At 48.4% G+C, this 25,090-nt stretch overlaps 1 protein-coding gene across 13 annotated transcripts in view; it reads right to left on the bottom strand.

Annotated features, from left to right (window-relative positions):
- The window catches only part of PCNT (pericentrin), a 151,112-nt gene extending 130,479 nt beyond the window's left edge, over positions 1 to 20,633 (bottom strand). For 10 of the 13 annotated variants that reach the window (XM_058523322.1, XM_058523333.1, XM_058523328.1 and 7 more), the window contains exons 1-4: positions 20,515 to 20,633; positions 17,650 to 17,850; positions 9,496 to 9,591; positions 1,270 to 1,395 (exon numbers count right to left, since the gene is read on the bottom strand). In XM_058523322.1, coding sequence (XP_058379305.1) covers positions 1,270 to 1,395; positions 9,496 to 9,591; positions 17,650 to 17,850; positions 20,515 to 20,571 — 480 coding nt within the window. In that variant the 5' untranslated portion in view covers positions 20,572 to 20,633. Of the gene's footprint in view, positions 1 to 1,269; positions 1,396 to 9,068; positions 9,263 to 9,495; positions 9,592 to 17,649; positions 17,851 to 19,778; positions 20,148 to 20,514 lie in introns of those variants that run through there. The other 3 variants (XM_058523326.1, XM_058523332.1, XM_058523329.1) reach the window with 3 other exon arrangements.
- Between the last annotated feature and the right edge of the window lie 4,457 nt (positions 20,634 to 25,090).

The following is a 25,090-nucleotide window of genomic DNA, read 5'->3' as shown; positions in this document are numbered from 1 at the left end:
AAGAAACATGGGATGAGGGCCAGCCTGGTGGCATAGTAGTTAAGTTCGCACCCTCTACTCTGGCAGCCTGGGGTTTGCAGGTTCAGATCCCAGGTGCGGACCTACGTACTGCTCATCATGCTGTGCTGTGGCAGGCATCCCACATATAAAGTAGAGGAAGATGGGCACGGATTTTAGCCCAGGGCCAACCTTCCTCAGCAAAAAGAGGAGGATTGGTAACGGATGTTAGCTCAGGGCCAATCTTCCACACAAAAAAATAAATTAAAAAAAAAAAATAAAGAAACGTGGGATGACACCAGAATACTGACAGCAGGTCGGTGCCAACAAGGGAGTAACTGAGGCCAAACAGTGACCAGCGACCACTGAGCTAACAGCACCCACAGGAACCCCACATTCCAAACCAGAGACAGGCGAGCTCTGCGCTTGACTGCTCTCGAACGTAGACAGAGGGGAAAAGAAGAGAGCTTCTGTGCCTGAGATGTGAGGGATCAGCTTCTCCTTCCACTGCCTCAGGGGAAATGGAGGAAGGCTAGGGTTCCAGGCGTCCAACACCTGATTCCCAATTAACACAAAAAACAGAAAAACATGCTTGGAACGGGACTGAAGGGACCCACAGAAAAGCAGGAAGAGAAAAATGAATAAAGGAGAGGAACAGGCAGAAAACAGAGGAAGAGAACACATGTCCCCAGGAGTCCAGCAGGGACCTCCCGAGGGGGGAGAGGACACAGCGAGGAGCAGGGGCACCAGCCGGCTCTCCCACGGCTAGAGGTGTCCAGCGCTCCCTTTGCTTCGAGGGGTTGGCCCTGACCCTGAGGCCCAGGGAGCAGCAGCCACCCAGGGGAGCCGGACGCACCTCCAGGATGGCCTCACACGCGGCTCCACTCCCGCGGCTTCTGCTCCCTCAGGATCCCTCTCCACTACAGCACTGCTGGTGTTTAAAGAGTGGGCTCAGCAGCTGACAGGGAAACGCCGGCCTGCAGCGAGTGTCCCCCATGCAGCCTGGCACCTGGCCAGACTCGCTGCCACAGGTGTCCACATGTGTCCCTCCAAGCGTGCTTTCAACGGCCCCACACACAGACGTGAAAACAAAACAAAGCAGAGACAGCAAGCCTGCAGCATACAGCCGTCCACTTGTGACAAATTTCTCCTACCTGCAACCCTCCCAGATTCCAAAACCCACTGTGTCCTGGTGTAAGTGACAGAGCGAGTGCGCAGGAATTGGCTGTGCCCCTGAGCCCCTGGACTGGGGCCTGAGCGCCCCAGGGTCACCTGGCTCTGCAGCTGCGTCTCTGCCGGCTGCTGAGGCTCCACCGTTGCCCGCTGCTGTCCACCAGTCTCCTCTTGTTGTCCGCTTATCAGTTCAGCAATTTCACGTTTACATTCTTGTCCACATTCCTGGAGCAGGAAAGCAAAGCACGTGACTCAGAGAATTCACAGGAGAAAACACGCTGCTGAAGAAGAGGACACCAGAGAGAACCAACAACACAGCTCCACACGAGACTTGTCCATGAACGTCACAGTGGCACCAGCCACAATCGCCAAAAGGAGGAAGCAACCCCAGTGTCCATCGACAAGTGAACGGATCAGCAAAATGTGGTGTGTCCATACAACGGGCTATCACTCAGCCATAAAAAGGAACAACGTACTGACACACATGACAACACGAAGAACGTCGAGACGCTGTACTCAGTGAGAGAAGCCAGACACACACTGTATGGTTACGGGTCCATCAAAGGAAACGTCCGAAAAAGGCACATCCACGGAGAGAATGCAGAATGGAGGTCGCGAGGGGCTGGGGGAGGGAGGAATGGGGGTGACTGCTAACGGGGACGGGGTTCCTGTTGGGGTGATGAACATGTTTTGGAATTAGATAGCTGTGATGGTTGCACAACATAATGAATGTACTAAAAGCCACTGAAGTACATATTTAAAAATGGTGAATTTTATGTTATGTGAATTATATCTCAATAAAAATAACAACTATGAAAGAATATTCAACCTGTTTTAAGTGTCTTAGGGTAAAGCTGGAAACCCCAGAAAAAGAGGCCATGGGTGCTGACACGGACGAGCAGCGCGGCCTCCCGGCTGTTGCCCCTCAGGCAGAGGAGGGAAGCGAAGCTTACAGCAGAGAAAATGTACATGAAACACCCGGCTGGGGCAGAGCCAACAGAACCACACGAACCTGAAGATGTACATATTAAAGATCACTTTACAGCCACTAAGTCAGCAAAAGCTGGTGATGATGATACTGATCCTCAATGTCACCAAGGTCACGGAGAAGCAAATTAACCAAAAGCGGTCAACGACAGAATAAGTTGGTGTGGCTTTTTTCCTAAGAGCTACTTTGACAACAAGTGTCAAGAGCCACAGAAAAGGTTTCTGTCTGAACACTCCTACCTCTGGGAACGCTTTCAGCATCAACAACCCAAAGGGAGAGGAAAGACCATAGGCCTGTATACCAGCACGGCACCACAGTCCCCCCTCCCCACCGTGATCCACTCCCCTCCACACCCCTGAAGGCCAGCCCTTCGCTCCGCCTGGAACCCGCTACTGGGGCCTCCCAGCTTTCCCCTCGTGCAGCCAGACCTCTCTGTGGGGCCCCCAGAACACACATTTGTCTACCTCAGACTCAAAATGACCAAAACTGAACTGAATTTTCCTGCCCAACCCAGGGCTCTTCCAAGTTCTCTACCTCAGTTAACCGCACCCCAAACCCGCACAGTCCTCATGTTCCTGCCTCCCCCTCACAGCCACTCCATGGCCACATCAGGGTCTGTCCCGGCATCCTTCCATTCCCATGAGCACAGCTGACTGGCCTCCCGTGCTATCATTGGCTTGGAGACTGCAGACGCTCTCAGAAAACAAATCTAATCTTGTCACACTCTCCCTTAAACTCCTCAGTGCGTCCGCGGCCCCTGGATTAAACTCCCACACGGTGCAGCCCTTGCCTGCCATCCCACATGGCGCTCGACTCCCACACGGCTGTGCCTCTCCTCTCTCTAGTTCCTCTGGGCACCTGCCTGTCCTCTGCAACCACATCAACCCCGGTCCCCCAGCCCCGCAGAGACTCCTGCTGCTCTCTACACGCATGTCTGAGATGCCCGGAACCGCAGTGGCACCCAGGAGACAAAGTGTTGGTGAAAATGGCCGTGCAAGCGTTCCTCTATCCATGACAGCAACAAGGGGAACAACTGTCCAAAAACGGGAGTGTCGGAGTCAATTACGGACCCTCTTTCAAATTAAGTTTCTCCTTCCCTCTTGAAAAGGTAATGTAGAAATATCCAGTTTTAAACATAAAAGGCATGATCTTAAAACCTTCTTGCTACCAACACCTAGAATTTCTGGATAAAACATAACAAAAGTGACTTTAAAGGCTCTTAAGAGAGGGAACACCCCACATGTAGACAGGAGGGACCTGAAAACTATCACAATCTGGGGAGACAAGGACGAGTTACAATAGCGCCTCCTCCCAGAATCGGAGGCTCTGCCAGGAGGGTGGTTAGGAACGCAACATCTGAACAAAGCCAGGTCCCCCGGAAGGCTGCGCCACAGGACAGGACAGACATACCTGCTCCCGCGGGTAGGAGGCCAGGAAGCGTACCCGCCTCCAACAGAGCGGGATGGGGAGAGGCCTGCCCCTGACGCTTGTTTACAATGTATACATACCATCGGAGGCAGGAATCCCCAAGCAAAGAAACTGACATAAAAATAAGTCCCAGCAAAGGGTTACCTGTGGGACACTGATGAGGTGCAGACCTGGCACCATCTGCAGGGGCTCCTGCAAGCCAGGACACAGCCGTTCTCACAGAAACCACACAAACACACACTAGAGAAGAGCCACACAACGGCTACTCCAGGAAGAATAACAGAGACATGGAAAACAAAGCACTAAAACGAAAGATCTTGAGACGCCGCACCCATAAGTTTGCAGACCAAAAAACCAAAAACCAAAGTGACCCAAATAATCCCCAGCCACAGATTTAATATAAAGTGAATAGTTGGTCACACCTCCAAACACAAGGCAAAGCTCAGACCAATTTGCTCATAAAAAAGAAAGGACAGTTATGCTCAAAACAAAAGCAGCTTGAAAATATCTCTAGGAAACATGAAATTACACAGAATAACATAACTGATTTTAAGAAATCCAAAAAGAATGTCTTGAAATGGAAACAGCAAAGACAAACTCAACAGCTCAGCAGACAGATTTAACAGAAGATTCTGTATAGATGACCAAAGTTGGTATAACAAAGGGTAACCCAAATGAAATCATCCAGGATGCAGCAGAAAGGTGAAAAGAAGGAAAGCACAGAAGACAGCATGAGAAATGTGTATACGAGAGGAGGTCTAAAAAAACGTAATTGGAATTTCAGGCTGAGAGAGAGAGAACAGGCAGGAGCTACACAGGGAGACACTGCCGGCAGACTTTCTAGAAGCAAGGGAGGTGAAAGGCATCAACCACAGATTCAAAAACACCTTGATCCCAAGTAGGATTAATGAAATCATGGAATCCACACCTAGACACAGTGAAGTACAACTGCAGAACACCAAGCATGGAAAGTCCTCAAAGCAGCCACGCCAAAGAACAGCGGCCCAGCAGCCAGCACGAAGCCAGAGAAGAGCAGGATGAGACTCCCAGCACACGAGATACAAACGCCAATCTGAACGTCTACACCAGTAAGACTCTCTTTCAACAACGAAGGGGAAATGAAAACAAAAATACAGCCAGGAAAATAAAAACCGGGAACACTTGGCAGAAGAAGGGTCTTGCTACAGGAAACACTAAAGCCTGTTCTTGAAGCAGAAGAAAGGTGGCCCCACATGAAAAATCTGAAAAGGAATAAAGGACAAAGAAGATGGGAAATACAACACTAAACCTAAACAAGAAAAATTGACCACTAAAAACCAAACCCCGTACTCATAAGCACAAAAAACCTGGAAGCAGGGAAGCTGTCCTTCAGCAGGCGAGTGATCGACAAACTGGCACCCACGCAATGGCACAGTGACAGGGCGAGGGCTGAGCAGGAAACAACTCACGTGAATCCTACATTTGCTTTGCTATGTGACTCAAAAAGTCAGACCCAAAAGGGCTATGTACTCCAAGATTCCATCTGTACCACATTCTGGAAAAGGCAAAACCATGGAACACAGGTCAGCAGAGGCTGGGGAAGCAGGAGAGGCTGACTGCAAAATGGACACACGGGGGGCGTGGGGGAGTGGGACTGCTCGGTAATGACCCCTGAGTGCTGGCTTAGAGTCTGAGACATCAGTCTGCACTCAAGGTTATTTTAACATGTGTATACAGACAGACGCATGCAGAAGTAAGTACAGACAGATGCCGGCACGTGGACGAGCATCCGTACACGGATTCCCCGGCTCTGTCCACTGGGGCCTAGAAGCAGCAAGCACACCCAGTGCCCAGATCTTGGTTTCTAAATACCACCACCCAACAAAAGATACCAGGGCTCCTTGGGGAAATGGATGATTCTAGAACTGAGGCAGGGAAAGTACAAAATGAGCCTGGGGGACCGCGTAGTGCCAGAAAGCCAGGATGTGCTTACAAAACAAAGGACAGGTGTGTCAACGGGACAGGGGAGCCCACCTGAAAGAGCTCCCAGTGGCAGAGCTGCAACACTTGAACGACAGCATAAATAAGGCAGTTTGGGGCTATAACTCAAAGTATAACATAAATAGACATGAGTCCATACCAACATAAACGCATAGTTAATAAACTAATTAATGGGGGAGAAGGGAGAAATCTTCCTTACAGAAGAAGTCCACATACAACGTGTGGCTACTGCTCCCCCAAGGAGGCGGCCCTTCATCTCCCTCCCTTGAGTGTGGGCTGGGCTTAGTGACTCGCTTCCAAAGAACAGAGTCTGCAAAGGGAGAAAACTGTACTTTGACAGGTGAAACTGGCAGACACTACCTGATATGACGTGATAAAAAGGGCACATCCCTCCGTGGTGTCATTCCCAGAAATCCCTAACTTGAGTCTAATAATGAGAAAACATCAGACAAACCCAAACTGAGGGAAGGTCTATAACTGACCAGTACTGTTCAAAACTGTCATGGTCATCCAAAAATAAGGAAAAGGGAGAAACCATCAAAGACCTGAGGAGGGTAAGGAGACAAGATCATGAAATGCAACATGGAATCTTGGATGGGATCCCAGATAGAAAAAGCAGACCAGGGCCAGCCCCGTGACCCAGCGGGTAAGCTCAGTGCACTCCACTTTGGGGCCTGGGTTCACATCCCAGACGCAGACCTATGCCACTTGTCAGCGGCCATGCTGTGGTGGCGATCCACACACAAAAGAGAGGAAGACTGGCAGCGGACGTTAGCTCGGGACAAATCTTCCTCAAAAAAAAAAGCACATTAGAGGAAAGGCTGGTAAAATCCAAATATGCTTTGACAAAAGTGCTGTGGTATACAAGATGTTAACAGTAGGGAAGTGGAGTGAGGGGCATACAGAACTGTCTGAACTATCTCTGCAACTTTTCTAAATTAGTCCAAAATTAAGTTTATTTAAAGCAATAAACAAATAGCTGTATAGATGGATGGACTGTAGAGTTAAAAATTATTTAAAAACAAAAATAAAACAACCACTTTACACTCATTAGGATGGCTACTGAAAAAAAAACAGAAAACAACAAGTGTTAGCAAGGATGCGGAGAAACTGGAACCCTTGTGCACTGTTGGTGGGAATGTAAAATGGTGCAGCCACTGTGGAAAACAGCGTGGCAGTTCCTCAAAAAATTAATAGAATTACCATATGATCCAGTAATTCCACTTCTGGATATATACCCAAAAGAAATGAAAGCAGGGACTCAAAGAGATATTTGTACACCCATGTTCACCCATGTTCACAGCAGCAATACTCACAATAGCTAAAATGTGGAAGCAAACCAAGCGTACATCGACAGATCAATGAATACACAAAATGTGGTCTATCCATACAATGGAATATTATTCAGCCTTAAACAGGAAGGAAATTCTGACATATGCTAACAACATGAGTAAACTTTGAGGACCCTATGCTAAGTGAAATAAGTCAGTCAAAAAAAGACAACTAGGGGCCTGCCCGGTGGCACAAGCGGTCAGGTGCGTGCGCTCCACTGCGGTGGCCTGGGGTTTGCCGGTTCGGATCCCGGGCACGCACTGATGCACTGCTTGGCAAGCCATGCTGTGGCGGTGTCCCATATAAAGTGGAGGAAGATAGGCACGGATGTTAACCCAGGGCCAGTCCTCCTTGGCAGAAAAAAAAAAAAAAAAAGAGGAGGATTGGCAGATGTTAGCACAAGGCTGATCTCCTCACAAAAAAAAAAAAAAAAAAAAGACAATTATATGATTCCACTAATATGAGGTACTTAGAATAGTCAAAATCAGAGACAAAAAGTGCAATGGTGGGTGCCAGGGGCTGGGAGAAGGGGGGAATGGGGAGTTACTGTTTAAAGGATACAGAATGTCAGTTTTACAAGATGAAAAGAGCTATGGAGATGGACGGTGGTGATGGTTGCACAACATTATGAATGTATTTAATACAACTGAACTGTGCACTTAAAAATAGTTAAGATGGGGCCAGCCCAGTGGCATATTGGTTAAGTTCACGCACTCCACTTCAGCGGCCTGGGGTTCACAGGTTCAGATCCCAGGCGCAGACCTATGCACCGCTCATCAAGCCATGCTGTAGTGGTGACCCACATACAAAACAGAGGAAGACTGGCACAGATGTTAGCTCAGGGCCAATCTTCCTCACCAAAAAAATAATAATTATTAAGATGGTAAATCTTATGTTAACTGTATTTTAAAATTTTAAAAAACCATGACAAAAACGTACATAGAGGGAGGTATAAACAGAGTTTAAGCATTCTACAGTCCTTGTACTATCCAAGAGGAAAGTGAAGGTGCTGATTAAATTTAGACTTACATAATTTAAGCGTAAATGTAGGATTTAATAAGCTCACTTCTAAAAGAATGGAAACTGAGTCTATTATAACTTCAAAATGGGTAAAGAGAGAATTAAAAAAAATCTCCTACAAAAAGTAATCCAAAGAAGGTAAAAAGGAGGAAAAAAGAAACAAAACAGTGGGACAAACAGAAAGCCCAAATTAAATGATAGATGTAAGCTCAAATACATCAGTGATTACATGAAATGTAAATGAACTAGATTATCTACTAAAAAGACAAAGACCGTCCGAATAATTTTAAAAAATCAACTCTTGGGCTGGCCCCGTGGCATAGCAGTTAAGTGCACGCACTCTACTGCTGACGGCCCGGGTTCAGATCCCAGGCGCACACTGATGCATCACTTGTCAGGCCATGCTTTGGCGGCGTCCCATATAAAGTGGAGGAAGATGGGCACAGATGTTAGCCCAGGGCCAGTCTTCCTCAGCAAAAAGAGGAGGATTGGCATGGATGCTAGCTTGGGGCCGATCTTCCTCACAAAAAAAAAAAAAAAAACCAACTCTATGCTGTTTACCAGATATATATCTAAAACATAAGATGCAAAGATATTGGAAGGTAAAAGATAGAAAAAGACCAGAATCATGTCTGATCTATTCACACAAACTTCTAAAGCATAAACGCCACAGAAATCAGGACAGTGTTGACTTTGAGGCTGGGGGGTGGGGGAAGGAGGGCAAGAGGAAGAATCCAGGTCCAGCATGGTACTGTTTCTTACCTGCAAAGGGATCAAGTGGTGTTTACTGTGTGCTCATCTGTTAGGCTGTAAGTAAGTTTTACGTACTTTGCACTTTTCTATACATATGCCACACGTCACAGTCGTTTATAACAAGTATAATAAGGTTTTATGGACCCCACCAGAGACCATTTTTCCAGGCCCTGCCTATGATATAGATCTCTCCTGCAATAACTCAGATTAAAGACCAAACTTGCTCACTGCCTAAAGCAGTGTGACCTGAGTCCAGCTAGAATCAAATGTCTAAAATATAGACTTCTAACACTTTGAAATTAGTCAATTCAATATCTAATAAATTTCCTTCCAAATGCTAACAAAAACCAAATCGATTAAATAAAAGTAATCAATTCAACACACATGGACTTCATACCGGGCATTGTGGCAGCAACTGGGACATTAAGACTGACCCCAAGCCGGCCCTCCATGTTACAGCTCCAGGCTGGAACCCACCACACATGACCACGTGAGGGACGAGGGCAATCACTTGACAGGAGAAAGTCACACGACAGCTATCCTCAACGCACGGAGGGCAACCTTCTCTCCCCAACATGCAGGAGAAAAGATCAAAGGTCACAGGAAGGCAGATTCGGGCTCAGTCAGAGGGGTCTGAAGAGAGACCTTCCATGAGGCCTGCCGGGTAAGTTCTGCCTCCAGCCTTCTTTACTCCTGGTTTCCACTTTTAAGGAGAGAGGGCCCTTCAGAGACTGAGTCTTCTCTCTGGTTTGGATTTCTACCACAACAGGGAGAAATCCTCTGACAAGCAACACACCTTAACACAGAACCTGGAAGAAGAATACCTTTGTGATGACCCCAGGCTGTTCCAGACCGTCACCATCCAGTGCCCGCTGCGGCTGCTCCATGTCCCCTGTCCTCTCTCCATCGGGGTCTTCCAGCTAAGAGGGGAAGGGCCAGAGAAGAGCATTTATAGCAACATCCAGAACTATAGCCTCGGGCCCTCCCGGCCCCCTTCCTGCCTCCCCACACCAACTCTGCACCACTGCTCCCCTCCAGCCCCTGAAACAGTTTAAATAACTCAGAATTAACTGAACTTCCCTAATTTGAGAAAACTAGATCATAGCAATCATTGTCTCCACCAAAAATGAAATGAAGCTATAGGCAGAGGACTCTGAGTGGCACAGGGTCCTTCACCAGGTGTCACTGCCACCATGGGAGCATGGCTGGCACTGGCAAGACTGCCCAGCAAACACCACAACCCATGCTCTACCCAGCCCTCCCTGGCTGAACTCCCTCAGCACACAGGAGCCTCCAGGACCGACGGCCTGTACATCTAGACAGCCAAGGAAGCCCAACCAGTATTGCTGCTGGGTCTCTTCTCAACGCTCCACCCTCAAATCCTTCTTTTCTGATCCACTCGCTCCAGCAGATACCCTTATCTCACCCCAGGCTTTAAAACAGGGACATAAATCGCTCCCCAGCCAGACGAAGGAAAGGCATCAGCTCAGATACATCAAAATGAATCCATGATTTACAAGGTAAGGCCTAGCCTTGGAACTTTACATTAAACACGACATTTCCTTTGAAACAAACAAGATGTTGGCAAGTTAACAATGAACCTGCTGACAGGGAACGCCAGGGCACCAAACCAGCCGAGCCCGAGGTGCCTCCACCTTCAGACTAAGTCTGCCAATGGCATCCGGCTTGCTCAGAAGCTCTTCCTCCAGTTCAGTTATTCTAGCCTAAGCCTTCTGAATTTCAAGCTGATTCTGATCTACGAGCAAATACATCCTGTCCCTTCAAAAGGTAAAGGTAATTATTTTGCTTACACTCTCTGAACTTGGGAGGCCCGTCCACTCCATCCTGCCACCTGTCAAATCGAACTTCAACAGCCTTTCTCTAAAAACAGCCGTCAGATGGATCCCATCTTCCCTCCTAGTGGGTGCCTGTTATGGTCAAATTGTGACTCCAAAGTACCCACGTTGAAGCCCTAACACCCCCTCACACACCCCCCCCTGCACTCGGAGACAGGGCCTTCAAGGAGAAGATTAAGGTTAAATGAAGCCCTAAGGGTGGGACCTGATACAATAGGACCGTGGCATTACAAGAAGAGGAAGAGACACCAGGGCACTCTCTCTCTCACGTGGGGACACACTGAGACAGCAGCCATGTGCAAGCCAGGAAAAGAGCTCGCACCAGAAACCAACCCTGCCAGCACCTTGATCTCAGACGTCCAGCCTCCAGAAGCACGAGAAAAGAGCCACGCAGTCTGAGGTACTCTGTTATGGCAGTCAAGCAGACTAACACAGATTTGGGTACCGAGGGTGGGGTGCTACTGTAATAAATACCTAAAAACGTGGAAACAGCTTTGCAACCGGATGATGGGTACAGGCTGGAAGCGTTTTGAGGTGCATATTAAAAAAGATTTCCACGAAGGGATGATCAGCAAAAATATGAATGTTAAAGCTGATTCTGGTGAGGCCTCAGATGTAAACAAGGAACATGCTATTGGAAGCTGGAGGAAACACAATCTGTGTAATAACGTGGCAAAGAGCTTGGCTGAATTGTGTTCTAGTGTTTTGTGGAAGGCAGAACTTGTGAGCAATGAAACTGACTATCTAGCTGCAATTTCTAGCCAAAGTGTTGATGGTGCAGCCTGCTTCTCCTCCCTGCATATAGTAAAATGTGAGAGAAAAGAGATACATTAAAGGAATTGTTAAGCAAAAAAGAAACCAGAATTTGAAGATTTGGAAAATTCTTGGCCTATCCATAATGCAAAAAAAGGTGAAAGCTTGCTCTGGAGAGAACACCAGGGGTGTGGCTGGACAGTCGTTTCAAAGAGATCACTCATGGAGTTAATCAGCCATCTCAGCAGATCCAGTAATGGAGATGGGATTACATCAGCAGAGACACCGCCAGTCTGCACCAAAGGGAACAGAGACAGGATGAAATAAAGAAAGGCTTTCGGACTTCTGAGACTCCACAGGACAGGACAATAGAGCTATCTGGCCATGAACGTGTGTTATCCTTCAAGAAAAGGGAAGAATGACCAGAGGTCATCAGGCTGCCACTCCCACCACAGGCCCAGGGGACAAGGCTGTTTCCTCCTCAGTGTCAGAGGGTGGGGTCCCCTCCTCAAGTTCAGCATGCCAGAATGCCTCAGCCCAGGGCCACGGGGGTGATGCTGCGGCCTCATGGGCCCAGAGGGCAGAGCATCCAGCCAAAGACGAGTATTCTTGAGCCTTAAAATCAAACAGATTTTGTCTACTAGGTTCTGGACTTGCCAGGGACCTGTCATCCCTTTCTTCTTTTCCATTTCTCCCTTTTGAAATGGGATTGTGTATCCTATGCCTGTCCTACTGCAGTATTTCGGAAGCACATAATTTTGGCTTCACAACTTCACAGCTGGAGAGGAATTTCACCTCAGGATGAGTCCTACCTCAAGTCTCACCCGTCTCTGATTAGATGATATTTAGACGAGACTTTGGACTTGGAATAAATGCTGGAATGAGGTAAGACCTTTAGGGCTGTTGGGGTGGGCTAAATGTATTTTGCATGCAAGGACATGAATTTGGGGGGGCCAGAGGGCAAAATATTATGGACTGAACTATGTCCCTTGAAATTAATATGTTGAAGCCCTAACCCCCATGTGACTATATTTGAAGATAGGTCCTGAAGACGGTAATTAAGGTTAAATGAGGGCATAGGGTGGGACTCTAATCTGACAGAACTAGCGTCCTTATAACAAAAGGAAAAGACACCAGAGCTCTCTCTCTCTCTGCACACACAGAGAAGAGGCCACGCGAGAACACAGCAAGAAGGCAGCATCTACAAGTCATGAAGAAAGCTCTCACCAGAAACCAACCCTGACAGCACCTTGATCTGAGACGTCCAGCCTCCAGAACTGAGAGGAAATAAGTGTCTCTTATTTAAGTCCCCCAGTCTGTGTGGTATTCTGTTATGGCAGCTTGAGCAGCTTAAGACACTGCCTTTAAATCTCCCCCGAGCTTCTCTCTCCCTTTCTTCCCGCTGACCTTCTCCCTACTGCCTTCCCCATACAGCCCAGACCCCCAACGGCCCTCACCTGAGACACTCTCAACTTTAGTTCAACCCAAATGCCAGCCAAGGCAGAGCTGCATGAGCACGTCATCAGACAGCAGAAACCTAGCTCCCACCACCTACCATCCGTCTCTTAACTATTCAATTCCAGTGTACATGTACAGCAATATCAGAACTGTTAACCCTGACCCCCTGGGACACAACTTTCCCAACTAGAGTACAGTGTTCATACACAGTTCCCTTTGCCTTCAGTCTTACAAACTCCACTCATTCCAAAGTTACTCAGGTCAGCCCCCTTCCCCTCAACCCCTCCAGTGAGGTTGCTTTATACATCTGTAAAACAGTTAGGGTCTTTTGTTACAGACTGCATTCCACTCTGGGATCCCCCAATCTCCTGAACGATCTTTTTAAATTTGCATACAAATATTTTTTAATTTGATTTTTTAAAATTTACATCATACAGAACAGTTTCACTGCCCTAAAAAATCCCAAGCTTTACCTTATTCGACCCTCCCCTCCACTAACCTCTGGCAACTACTGATCTGTTGACTGTCTCTATAGTTTCATTTTCCAGAATGTTATATAAACAGAATGACACGGTACATAGCCTTTCAGACCGGCATCTTTCAACTCAGCAGTATGCATTTAAGGTTCATCCATGTCTTTGTATGTCTTGAATGCTCATTCCTTTTTATTGCTGAATTTGTATTGCTGGTGGGGATCCAAAATGCTACATCCACTTTGGAAAACGTTTTTGGCAGATTTTTAAAAGGTTAAACACACACCTACCATAGGATCCAACCACACCACTCCTAGGTATTGATCCAAGAGAAATGAAACCATAGGTCAGAATGCCAAAAATTTCAAAGTATGACAAGACATTGTGTTGGCAAGGCTGTCAGGGAGCAGGCAATATCACACTATGCTAATGGAAATGCAAATGAATAGGTCCCTTATGGAGTAGACTTAGCAACAGCCAACAAAACTACAGATACACTCACCTTTTGACTACTTCTAGGAACTTAACCTGAGAATATACTTCCTACGATATAAAAAGACATATGAACAAGGTCATTCACCACAGCACCGTTTGTGAAACAAACTACTGGAAACAGTGTGAATGCCCATTCAGGGGGCACAACTGAATATGCTACGGTGCCTCCACCCAATTGACGTGCTATGCAGCCACAAAAAATGAAGGAGCAAGATCTCTGTGAACTGACAGGGAGTGATTCCAAGGTTCACTGTTGCAGGAAAACAGCCAAGTGCAAAAGATTATCCATAGCATGCTCCTTCTCATATAAAAACAGGATATAAGAAAACAAACATGAATTTACTCCTCTGTGTGAAAAGTAATACCGGAAGGATAAACTAAAAACTAGACAGACTGTTCATGTACAGGGTGGGTGAGTGGAGTGGGAAGAAGGGAGAAATGGGAACAGGTTGTGGCAAGACGAGGAAGTGACATTCTCAGCGTACAGCTCTGATTCTCAGAACCTCAGTAATTAATGTTTCACTTACTCAAAAATAATGAACTAAAATCAGCCTGGATGTGAGAAGAACCAAAACAGAATACAAACAATAAAACAATAAACTGTGTTACAAATGAATAAAATGACCACAATGAAGAGGCAAGGACTAACCTAATAACTTGGGAACACTAAACAATAAACTTTGGAATGATAAAGACAAAAAGAACTATATGCAAGTATTCTACTCTAGTTAGTAAATTTGTTTTTCACAGGGGTGAGGGTTAGCAATTCTAAAACTAATTTGTGTGTATTTTAAGATGGACCAAATAAGCCAATATATTGTAGATAAGGAAGCCAGGTTTCTCACTATTCAAAAAAGGAATTAAAAATAAGGAGAGGGAAAAGCTAGAATGAATTCTGTGGTGTTGGACTGGAACTGAAGGTATTCATGTGAACTCATGGTTTTTATTATACATATAAATAGACAAAAAAATACATACAGATGTGTGAATATACATATATTTCCTAGCTCTGTCTGTTGAAATAGCCTAGAAGCAATGACATCCCACTAGCAATAAGCACACCTAGCACCCAGATCTTGGTTTCTAATTACCATTCTCACTAAAAGGAACCAGGGCTCCTTGAAGAAATGGCTGGTTACAGGGCTGTGACAGGGAAAGGACAAAATAAGCCTGGAAAACCTTGGTGCCAGAAAGTAAGGTGCCAGAAAATGATGAGGACATGTTGAAAGGACACAGACGCCAATTCAGAGGTGCTCCCAGTGGCCAAATCTGTGTATTTCAGCAACAACATAAACACTGATATGGTTGATATGATGGATTCAAACCCATAAAGGGGCCAGCCCGGTGGCACAAGGAGTTGGGTGTGCACGCTCTGCTGCAGCGGCCCGGGGTTCGCCAGTTTGGATCCTGGGAGCGCACTGATGCACTGCCTGGCAAGCCATGCTGTGGCAGCGTCCCATATAAAGTGGAGAAAGATGGGCATAGATGCCCAGGGCCAGTCTTCCTCAGCAAAAAGAGGACTGGCATGGATGTTAGCTCAGGACTGATCTTCCTCACACACACACACAAAAACAAAAAACCCATAGAATAACCATCTGTGAGTCCACACTGATATAAGTAATTGACTAAACAAATAAACTGGGAAGAACAACAGTTCCTCCTTAGAGTAGAATGCCAATTAACATGTAGACAGAATCATGAGGACAGAAAGTCATCATTTGGCCAACACCACCGTAATAACTGTGGTAGGCAAGAATCACCAACGGAAGCTAAAATTAATGAAAGAAAGTAGGACAAGAAATAGGATATTTGCAGGGTCTCTAAACATCTCCACACAATATACATATTAAGGGGCCGGCCCGGTGGTGCAAGCGGTTAAGTGCGCGCTCCGCTGTGGTGGCCCGGGATTCGATGGTTCGGATTCCGGGCACGCACCGACACACCGCTTGTCAAGCCATGCTGTGGCGGCATCCCATATAAAGTGGAGGAAGATGCGCACGGATGTTAGCCCATGGCCAGTCTTCCTCAGCAAAAAGAGGAGGATTGGCAGATGTTAGCTCAGGGCCAATCTTCCTCACACACACACAAAATATATATATATATATATATATATATACCTATTAATACAAAGGGAACATTGGCAACTTCTCTGTCAAGAGGAATCCGGCAGCCCACCTTAATCAAGCGATCCAAGTCAGCACCACGAGCAGTGAGACGCATCAAAGAGCAACACCTCACACACTACGCGGGTGCATCACTGCCACAGTGTTCTTGCCAGAACACAAGACCTGACTTCAATCAGGAGGAAGCATCGAACAAACCCCAACTGGCAGGTATTCTACAAAACAGCTAGCGAGTAATCTTCAAAAGTGTCAAACTTATACAAGACAAAGAAGACTGACAAACTGACCCAGGTTGGAGGAGACTAAGGTGACATGGCACTGAAATGCAACACAGAATCCTGGACCAGAAAAAGGGCCTTGGTGGGACAATAGGGAAAATGTGAAGAAGCGCTATTGATTGGCTCACAGCACTGTTTCAATGTTAACTGAAACTGATCGCCATAACTACACTATGATCACACAAGATGTTAACGTTTCAGGAAGCTAAGTGAAGGGTATCTAGGAACTCGGTGCTATTTTTGCAAATTTTTTATTATAAGTCTGACATTACTTCAAAATGAAAAGCTAAAAAATATAAAGCTTTTAATTTAAAAAAGACCTCCAATTTTATAGTAAAAATAAAAAATTAATAAATATTAATTATACAATATGAGCTTTTCTCCTCCAAGAGGCTAGGTAGGAAACATACAGAGAAAAGCCACTGGGAGTAAAACTCGCCTCTCGACGTAGCTTTCATCTCCTCAGCTGTGATGCAGACATGGCTGCTGAGAACTGGGGCTCTACCCAAGAGAAACAACAAGAGGACGATAACCACGATGAACAGCACTGACATCCGACCTCAGGCCTGCAAGGTGGCAGGAGTGACGGGAGAGTGAACTGGACAGAGGCTGGTCCAAAGGCTCGGCCACCAGAGTTCTGGCCAGCTGCTCCCCAGGCAACATGGGAGCACTGTGGTTAGGTCTTCCAATTTTTCAAAAGAAGCAAAATTCCAGATTTGTAGGTAGAATATCATAAACTACATACTGGCAATGATTCCATCTTTTTCAATAAGGCAGGCCAGACACATGATTTTGAGTCAAATACTGCCCTCAGCCACTAGTTTTCCAGCTCATTCTAGCAAACACCTAAACCTCCACCTACCCTGTTGCACACAGCAAGAGACACTCACAATTCAAGGCCCCTCACTGATAAGGCACACAAGAAGAGGCCCCAAGGAGAGCCCACCCACGGGCAATCCGAGGCCCCAGGGAGGCCATGCAGGGCAAGCACCCTCAGCACTCCCCACACCCACATCCATTCACCTGCCACACCTGCCCCCAGCAGCTCGCAGGCCTCAAGCAGCTCACAGGCCTCAAGCAGCAGACGGTGGCACCTCCTCCAGCAAGACACCATTTCTGCAACACGTTCCCTCCTCGTCCCACGTTCAGAAAGAAAGGTGAAGGACACAGAATGACAAGCAAGTGGATTTGAGAGCGGGTGAAAGAATATTATAAGTGTCCAAAGAAACACCTGTCAGAAGAGCTGACGCACACAGCCACACCCAGGGAACTCACACCTGTAAAGCTCACACTGCCAAAGCACCGACACTGATGCTTGCCCTCAAACAGTCAACCCAAAAGTTCTCAACACCACGTAACAAAGATAAAACACTTCTTAGGAGTAAAACCACAGAAACAGACTCTCCTCTTGTAAACCAGAATAAAACCCTCTTTCCCCACTTTTGATAGGCAAAAACAGACCAAAGACCACTTTTAGTAAATTACGCTAGCAATAACTAGAAGATAAACAAAATGTGAAAACACAATACTGAGTAAATGTACCTGAACCACTCTTGCCCCATTAGGGGTGTCACCCCACGATGTGCTTTTGCAAACATCCCCTCCTCCCTGGAGTCCACCCTCGGCAGCTACCGGACTCTCCTCCTGGACAGGCGCATCGACAGCCGAGCCCTTCCTCTTCGCCGTCTTTTTCTTCGAATGCACACAGTCACCTTTTGTTTTTCTCTGTCGGAAGTGAGCAAGCTGCGCAAAAACGTAGAGAAATAGTAAAGGCAAAGATAAGTGAGAAAACAGCAACAGGACCACAAAGTCAACGAGCCCGTGGGGCACATGAGGCTCCAGGGCTGGCCCAGCCCACTCAGCCACACCTGGCCAGACTCACGTCAGCCAACAGACCCCTGCCCAAAAATACTGCCTTCATTAATATCTCTGACGCTAGGAATTAAGTTCACAATTACACCCAAAGAGTCTAATAATGAGGACTGTTAATTACGTTTACAAACAAACAAAAGAAAGCAATACAGTCTATTAGCAGAACAGCTTTTCTAGTCCCTGGCTAGAAAATAAAATTTTAGAAAATACACTTTTTAAAAGACAGCTTAATCAAAGCATGATTAAGGTTTAAAACTATATAAAAGCTAAATCTCTCCCTTTTTGCCCCCATTTCCCCCAATCAAGGAAATATATAGCCTGGCCAAAACTTCCTAGCCATAGATTCTGAGACAAGGTACAGAAATAGCAAAAAATTAATTAAGCCAGGTCAATCTAACATCCTCCTTTATGGAATCAGCTGTTCTATTTTTCATGACACAGCTCACCAAAGCACCAGGGACCTCCACAGAATGTCGCCCATCAGAAGGCACAACCTAGCTCTGTTCAGTCTCTCAGACCCGAGGGCTTTAGACTCTGTTCACACACATCTCCCACTAACACTTTACTCAAAACGTATGATATCTAACACCAGCTTTTCACAGGGGGATATCAGTTCCTTCAAATGACAACTGTGGTCATAAAAGCAAATGCATTGAACAAACGTTCGTGTAAATAACAGAAATGCACAAATTTCACAGACACAGGAAAAACACACAAGGCCACTTGAGAAAAACTGTCTCTCAAGGACAGACACTGCCTTCAAAACCAGCCCCATTCCAGCCAATCTAACCACCTGTGAGTGCCCTTCCTGCACCACAGTCCTCATCTCTGGCCTGTGGTCACCCAACAAGAGGCGTCTTGTTTCTTCTAGCAACGAGGTTAATCTTCCTCATCATCCTCAACGCTCCTTGAAAGCACATTTACTTACGTTTACACACCAAGCCAAGCTTGGAGAACACACACAGCAAGTATTCAATTCCAGTTCATTTTCGTCTCTACGCAGGTTTGTGTGCCAGACACACGCAAAGGAAGAAAAAAGCACGCCACAGCCTCCCTCCTCAAACCCCAGTCAGAAGTTTCACCTTCACAGGAAGCCTGAACAAGGCCACTGTCCTCTGCCTGTCACTCTACCATAGGATGCTGCTATCTCTGTCACTGCCTCACACCACTCACTGTGCTCTGAACGGTCTCTTTAGTGCAGTGGCCCTGTGGTTTCCTCCAGGGAAGAACTGGCACTGAATACCCTCGTGCTAGCTGACCCATGGGAAATTCCCATGTTTGACGGCGTCTGACCTCAAACACAGCAACTTCACCTGGCTCTACCTAATACTCCACCAGCACTGTAGAGGCTCTCACTCATTCCTAGACAGAGCGGTGACTTCCCACAGCCAGACGGGGTGGGGCTGGTGCTTGCTCCACTCCGCCTTTAGAGCCCAGATCTATTCAGCATATGCTTTAATCCCCACGACATGCCCCCAAAACAGTGAGTGACAGAAAGGTGTTTCCGTGAAAACTGCGGCAGAAAGGAGATAATAAAAGCATCCTTGGAGACATGTGACTCCAGGACCACACCGAGTTCACTGGGGCGTCCACAACCCAGGGATGTAACACACACCCCGGGAGCTCGGTCCGGGCGTCTGGAGCTTCCCCGGGAACCCCGGCAGAGCTCCTCCACCCTCCCCTGCTCAAGACGGTCCGCATGGGCCCTAAGGCCAACTAGGAGAGAACAGGAGCTTCTGGACCCCGGGAATATGAAGCGGTTCGTCAGCGGGAAGTGTTCTGCAGTGTAAACAACTCACGTGTTCCTGGAACATCATTCGGAGACTTTTTTATATTTAAAAAATGGCAGAATTGCAAACAAAACAAAACTCTACATGTAGTTCTAAAGCGATAGAAGCGGAGATGAGCCCTCGGGAGAGCGCCTGTGTAGCCCAGGACTGCAGGGAGTCCTCCAGGAACCCGAGCTCGGATGAGGCGAGCAGGTGCGCGCAGGCGCGCGCCGGCCGGCCGAGAACCAGGACGCGCGGTGCGGTGACTGCGCCCAGCCCTTCACTCTCTCCGGGGTCGGGTGTGGCGGGCGGGCAGGGACAGCGCGTTTCTAAGCCACCGCGTCCGTTAGCGCGCCTCGGTGAAGGGCAGCCAGCACCCCTGGACGCGCGGGAGGACGGCGGGGTAGAGGGGTCCCTGGGCGACAGTGACAGCCCGCGGCCGAGACCCTTGCCCCGCCCCGCCCTCCAGCGCGCAGGCGCAGCCCCGCGAGTCCCGGCGTGCCCCGCACCCCGCCTCCCCAAGCGGCGCCGCGCGTTCCCAGCCGCTGATTGGCTGAGGCCACGGAGGGGGCGGGCCCAGCGGAGGGCGGTGGATTCAAGATGGCGGCGGCCAGGAGGCGGCTTCCAGCCGAGCCGGCGGCCGGGGCAAGACTGCGGCGGGGCCCGCCTGACTACATCGGCTCCCGACAGGGGTGGTGGCGGGCGCCGGAGCCCGCCCTCAGGAGTCCACGCCGAGGCAGCAGGAGGAGGCGGCGCTGCCGTTTACCTTCGCTCTCCCGGCCTCCACCTTCCTGCGCCGCTGCTCTTGCTCATCTTCTTCCATCTCCTTGCGGGCCTCCTCGCGGGTGGCCCGGGAGGTGGCAGGGCCGCCGCCGCGCCGCCTTCGCTCTATTTACGCTCCCTCCCCCTCGCCTGGCTCGCCCTCCCCTCCCCGCGACAACTGTCACGCAGACGTGGGCCCGCCTCGCGCCCGGCCCCGCCCCTGCTCCCGCCGCCAATCAGGGGGCCGTGTTCTTGAGCGCGCGCACGCGCGCTCGGGGGGCGGGCTAAGCAGAGCTCCGCCCCTGCCGCCCGCCCGCCCCCGATTGGTGTGCTGACGCTCCCGCCTCCCTCCGGGCAGGACCAATGAGCAGGCGCGGCGCCGCGGAACTGGCTGTGGTTGGTCGGTTTTAAAGGGACCGAGGGGCCTGCCGTCTGCGCGCGCGGCAGGCAGTGTTTCCCGGGACGCGGCGGGGGCTCCAGGCTGTCCCGCGGACGCGGGACCGGAGCGGGTGTGGTCGTCGGCCTTTGTCCCCGACCGGTCCGTCGGTCGTTAGCCGTGAGCCTGGGGGCTGAGGCGGCCCCGGACGCGCGGGGGCCCGCTGAGTCTACGCCCTGTTCTCCGGGGCCCCTTCGGGAGTGCCCCGGGACCCAAGGCACCTTGTCCTCAGGGGTGTGAGCCCCGGTCCCGCCCCGCCCGCCCGGCCGCGGCATTTGTCCCCCTCGCCGTCGCGGAGGCCGGCAGTCATCCGGACCAGTCCCGTGCGCCCTCCGGCTGTGACTCCGCTGCCCGAGCCCGCGGGCGCCGGCCCCAGGAGCCCAAGCCTCGTGGCCCAGAGTCTCCGTTCAGTGGACTCGGGCCGGGGACCTCGGCCCTCGGAGCCCGGAGTCGCGGGACGGGCGGCCGTGCCACCCCGGGCCCGTGCGCTCCTCCTGGGGACACGCGCCGGGTCGGGGTCTCCGGTGTAACGCGGCTGCAGCTTCCAGGCGGTGCAGAATCAGACCAGGACTTCTAAGAAGGGCGAGACCAGACTCAGCAGAGGGCCCCACAGTTGGTCCACCCGACTCTGCCGTAAAGGAGCCCCCAGTCAGCGTGTCCGCTGGGAGACGAGCCGGTGGGGAGCTTGGGGAGAAGGGCAGGCCAACGGGCAGACCCACTCCTGGGATGCCGTCTGCTCCCGCGAGCACAGTCTCTGGAAGCCCAGGATGGAAGGGGCTCCAGAGGGCCTCCTTGCCAAGGCCTGTGGTCTCCTCAAGGAGCAAAATTCAGGGAGGATGCCGTTTTAAACGTCGCAGTAGTTGTACCCAGTTCTAAATCACCAGGGGGAGAGAGCTGGTTCAGGGAAAGGCAGAAACAGTCTGTTCTCAAGTGGAAAAGGATTAAGGTTTTGAAACGTTTGACTAAATCATTCCAAATATATTGTAAATAGTTATTAAAAAGGAATGTGCTGTACTTGTTGCTCAATTTTGCTGTGAACCTAAAACTGCTCTAAAAAATACAGTCTTGAAAAAAATTTTTTTTTAAATGTGACTTTGGTTATAAATTCATGGTCTGTGTGGGAATCTGAAGTCTCATGAAATCATTGTTTGTTGCTTAGCTTCAAACTTCACTTGAACCTGTTTGTCCAGATAAGGAAACAGTGCTGAGTTTTTTCCTAGCCTACAGTTGGTTTAGGTTAACAATCAAATGCTTTCTGTGTAACCAAGCTCATTGGAAGCTGATAAGCTCTGACTAATTGACGTTAACCCAAGCGTCCTGCCTGCACCTTTTGTGACTCTAGCGTAACTGTATCTGGGTTACAGGTGGGCACCTGGGGGGGCCATGATGCTCTCACCAAATGGTGATCTTGTTTACCTAAATGTGCTTAACATTCTTGGTCTCATTTTACCTTTTCTCATCACTGTTGGTAGCATCCCATTTACCATCAAAAGGAAAATGAAAGTGTGGGAGATCAAAATTGGCCACCCTTAAATGTGTCTCCTTACCTTGATTATTTTCTCTGACGGACATTTGACCTTCCCCAAACTGCCTAAAGAATTTAACATAGAAGACCTGTTTCAGGAAGGAGCCACTGTCATATGATGGCTGTAATATAATGTAAAATAGATGTTACAATAGGAAAGGCACCAAGCCCCTCTTATCAAAAATTCTGTCTCTTCCTGGCCGCATTCTCTAGGTGGCCCTGAAAAGAGTTGCCAGACAAACATTAACATTTATAAGGGAAATCTCTGTTTGTAAAGGTATTTCCCTCTCTGTACTGGGAAGAGGGGAGATGACCTTATCTCTAGAAACTTATCAATGTGGAAGGTGAGACCTTAAATCTGGGTAATAACCTTACTCTTGTTTACTGTGCTTTTCTGGTAATCTCCCATAACTGACTCCCCCCTCCCCCAACATCCTCCTTTGTCTTTCGCTGAAGATAGTATTTAAGATGAGAATCTCTGCCATTTTGTTGAGAAACTCAGTTTCCCTGGTTTCTCCCTTGTATAAATATTATTAAACTTGGTATTATTTTCTCTTGCTAACCTGTCTTTTAATTATTTGGCCAGCCATAAGAACCTTAAGGGAAAGGATGGAGGGGGATTCTCCCTCTTCCCCAACAAAAGTAAAACCCCCAGGTTCGAGTCTGTAAATGGAATAGCACCACATTTCAGTTGCGGAATTAGGAAATCAGAGTCCAGGCAGATGCCAAGGACAGGTGGGATCCGCAAACACGGGAAGAGACCCGGGAAACCCCTGAACAGCTGTGCCTCGATTTCCCTGTGTGAGAAGTGTCAACACCCCTGAAACTTGGCCCTCTACAGTCTGGGACGTTGGAGAGCTGGGCAGGATGGCAGCACTTCAGGTACCCTGCAGCTGGAGAGAAGGCAGCATAAAAAGCGTGATTGTGCAGGGCTCATCGAAGCAAACGCTCCGTGGTTTCTGGGTTTCCTTCTCTTCTATTCACTACTCCTGGGCCTCTCCCTGAACAGGGTTTGTGTGCAGGCCGTGTGCTCTGAGATTGAATAATGGCAGCGATGATGCCCTTCCATTAACAAGCCATAGTGACACCATGCCGACACAAGCTCATCTTTCAACCTCAGTGAGAAACTGTGATTCTAATCAACCGCAGTGTACACAAACCTCCTTCAGGGAGCTGGAAGCTTGCCTCCACCAGAAAGCACTCCTCCTCCAGAGTCAGACCACAGCCGTTTGTGTGGGGAGTGGAGTTTCCAGTCTTGGCCGGCAGAATTGAGTGGTTTGAGCAAACATGAGGCTCATAAGACAAGGGGTCAGGCAGGCAACACCTGCAGACCACAGGACCAGACTTTCCAAGAGCAGTCAGAGACCCAGATCTGTGCCTAGATCTCTCAACCTTTTCATGTTGCAATACATTTAAAACTCCTTGGGGGCCCATGTGCACAGTTTGCCTACACTGGTTGGGTCGGTGGGTTTCCAACTATTCCTCAGAACCTTAGAATCATTTCCATGGCCATTCTAGACAGGTTCTGTAAATGTTGGATCTGAGTCTTTATTTATTTATTTATTTATTTTTATTTTATTTTATTTTTTGCTGAGGAAGATTCACTCCGAGCTAATGTCTGTGCCAATCTTCCTCCATTTTGTGTGTGGGATGCCACCACAGCATGGCTGACAAGTGGTGTAGGTCAGAGCACGGGAACTGAACCCGGGCCACTGAAGCAGAGTGCACCAAACCCAACAACTAGGTTGTGGGGCTGGCCCCATCTTAATTTGTTTTTAGTAACTAAAAAGCTGTCCAAATAAATTTATGTAGATACTCATCCTCAAGGAGGGAAACATAGCCCCCCACTCCTTAAGTACAAGCTGTGCATGGCACCCCCCCTTCCACAGAGGACAGTGTGGGGAGGGACAGAGTGACACTGAGTGGAGACACCTAACAGACACCCCTCCACCAGGGGTCACGTCCACACCCACAGTGACAGGTCATGTGGACGGCACGCACCCTGGGTGTGATGTGGTGAGAAGAGCACCTCACCTCTGTGGTCTTCCTCCCACCACCCACGACTCCAGTCCAGCCATGAGAAACCATCATGAGTCCCAATAGTAGAGGGACACCCTACAAAATACCTGACAAGTCCTTCTTAAGACTGTCAAGGTCATCAAAAGCAAGAGGATCCAAAGGAGACATGATGACTAAATGTCACACAGTGTCCTGGATGGGTTCCTGGAACAGAAAACGGACATTAGGCAAAAAAAATAAGGAAATCAAATAAAGTATGAACTTTAATTATAATGTATCAATATAGGCTCATCAACTGTAACAAATGTATCATACTGATACAAGATGTTAATAATAGGCAAAGCCATGTGTGGGAATTCTCTGTGCTATCTTCTCAATTGTTCTGTAAATCTAAAACTGTTCTAAAAAATAATTTTTTAAAAAAATTTTCTAACAAACTCATACCCACTGGGATGTGTTATGTTTACCACTGGGATTACCTCCTAGATACCTTGAGTTGCCTAGCTAAGCTAACCAGTTTTTGTGCACATTCAGACCTCCTGTTTGAATGTTAGGATTATGATACATATAAAACCATAAATACTAAAGTGTATGGGCACT

This window comes from Diceros bicornis, chromosome 27 (assembly GCF_020826845.1).
Source record: "Diceros bicornis minor isolate mBicDic1 chromosome 27, mDicBic1.mat.cur, whole genome shotgun sequence".
Lineage (NCBI taxonomy): Eukaryota > Metazoa > Chordata > Mammalia > Perissodactyla > Rhinocerotidae > Diceros > Diceros bicornis.
The sequence above is the reverse complement of the archived record's forward strand: the minus strand, read 5'-3'. Positions and strand labels throughout refer to the sequence as shown.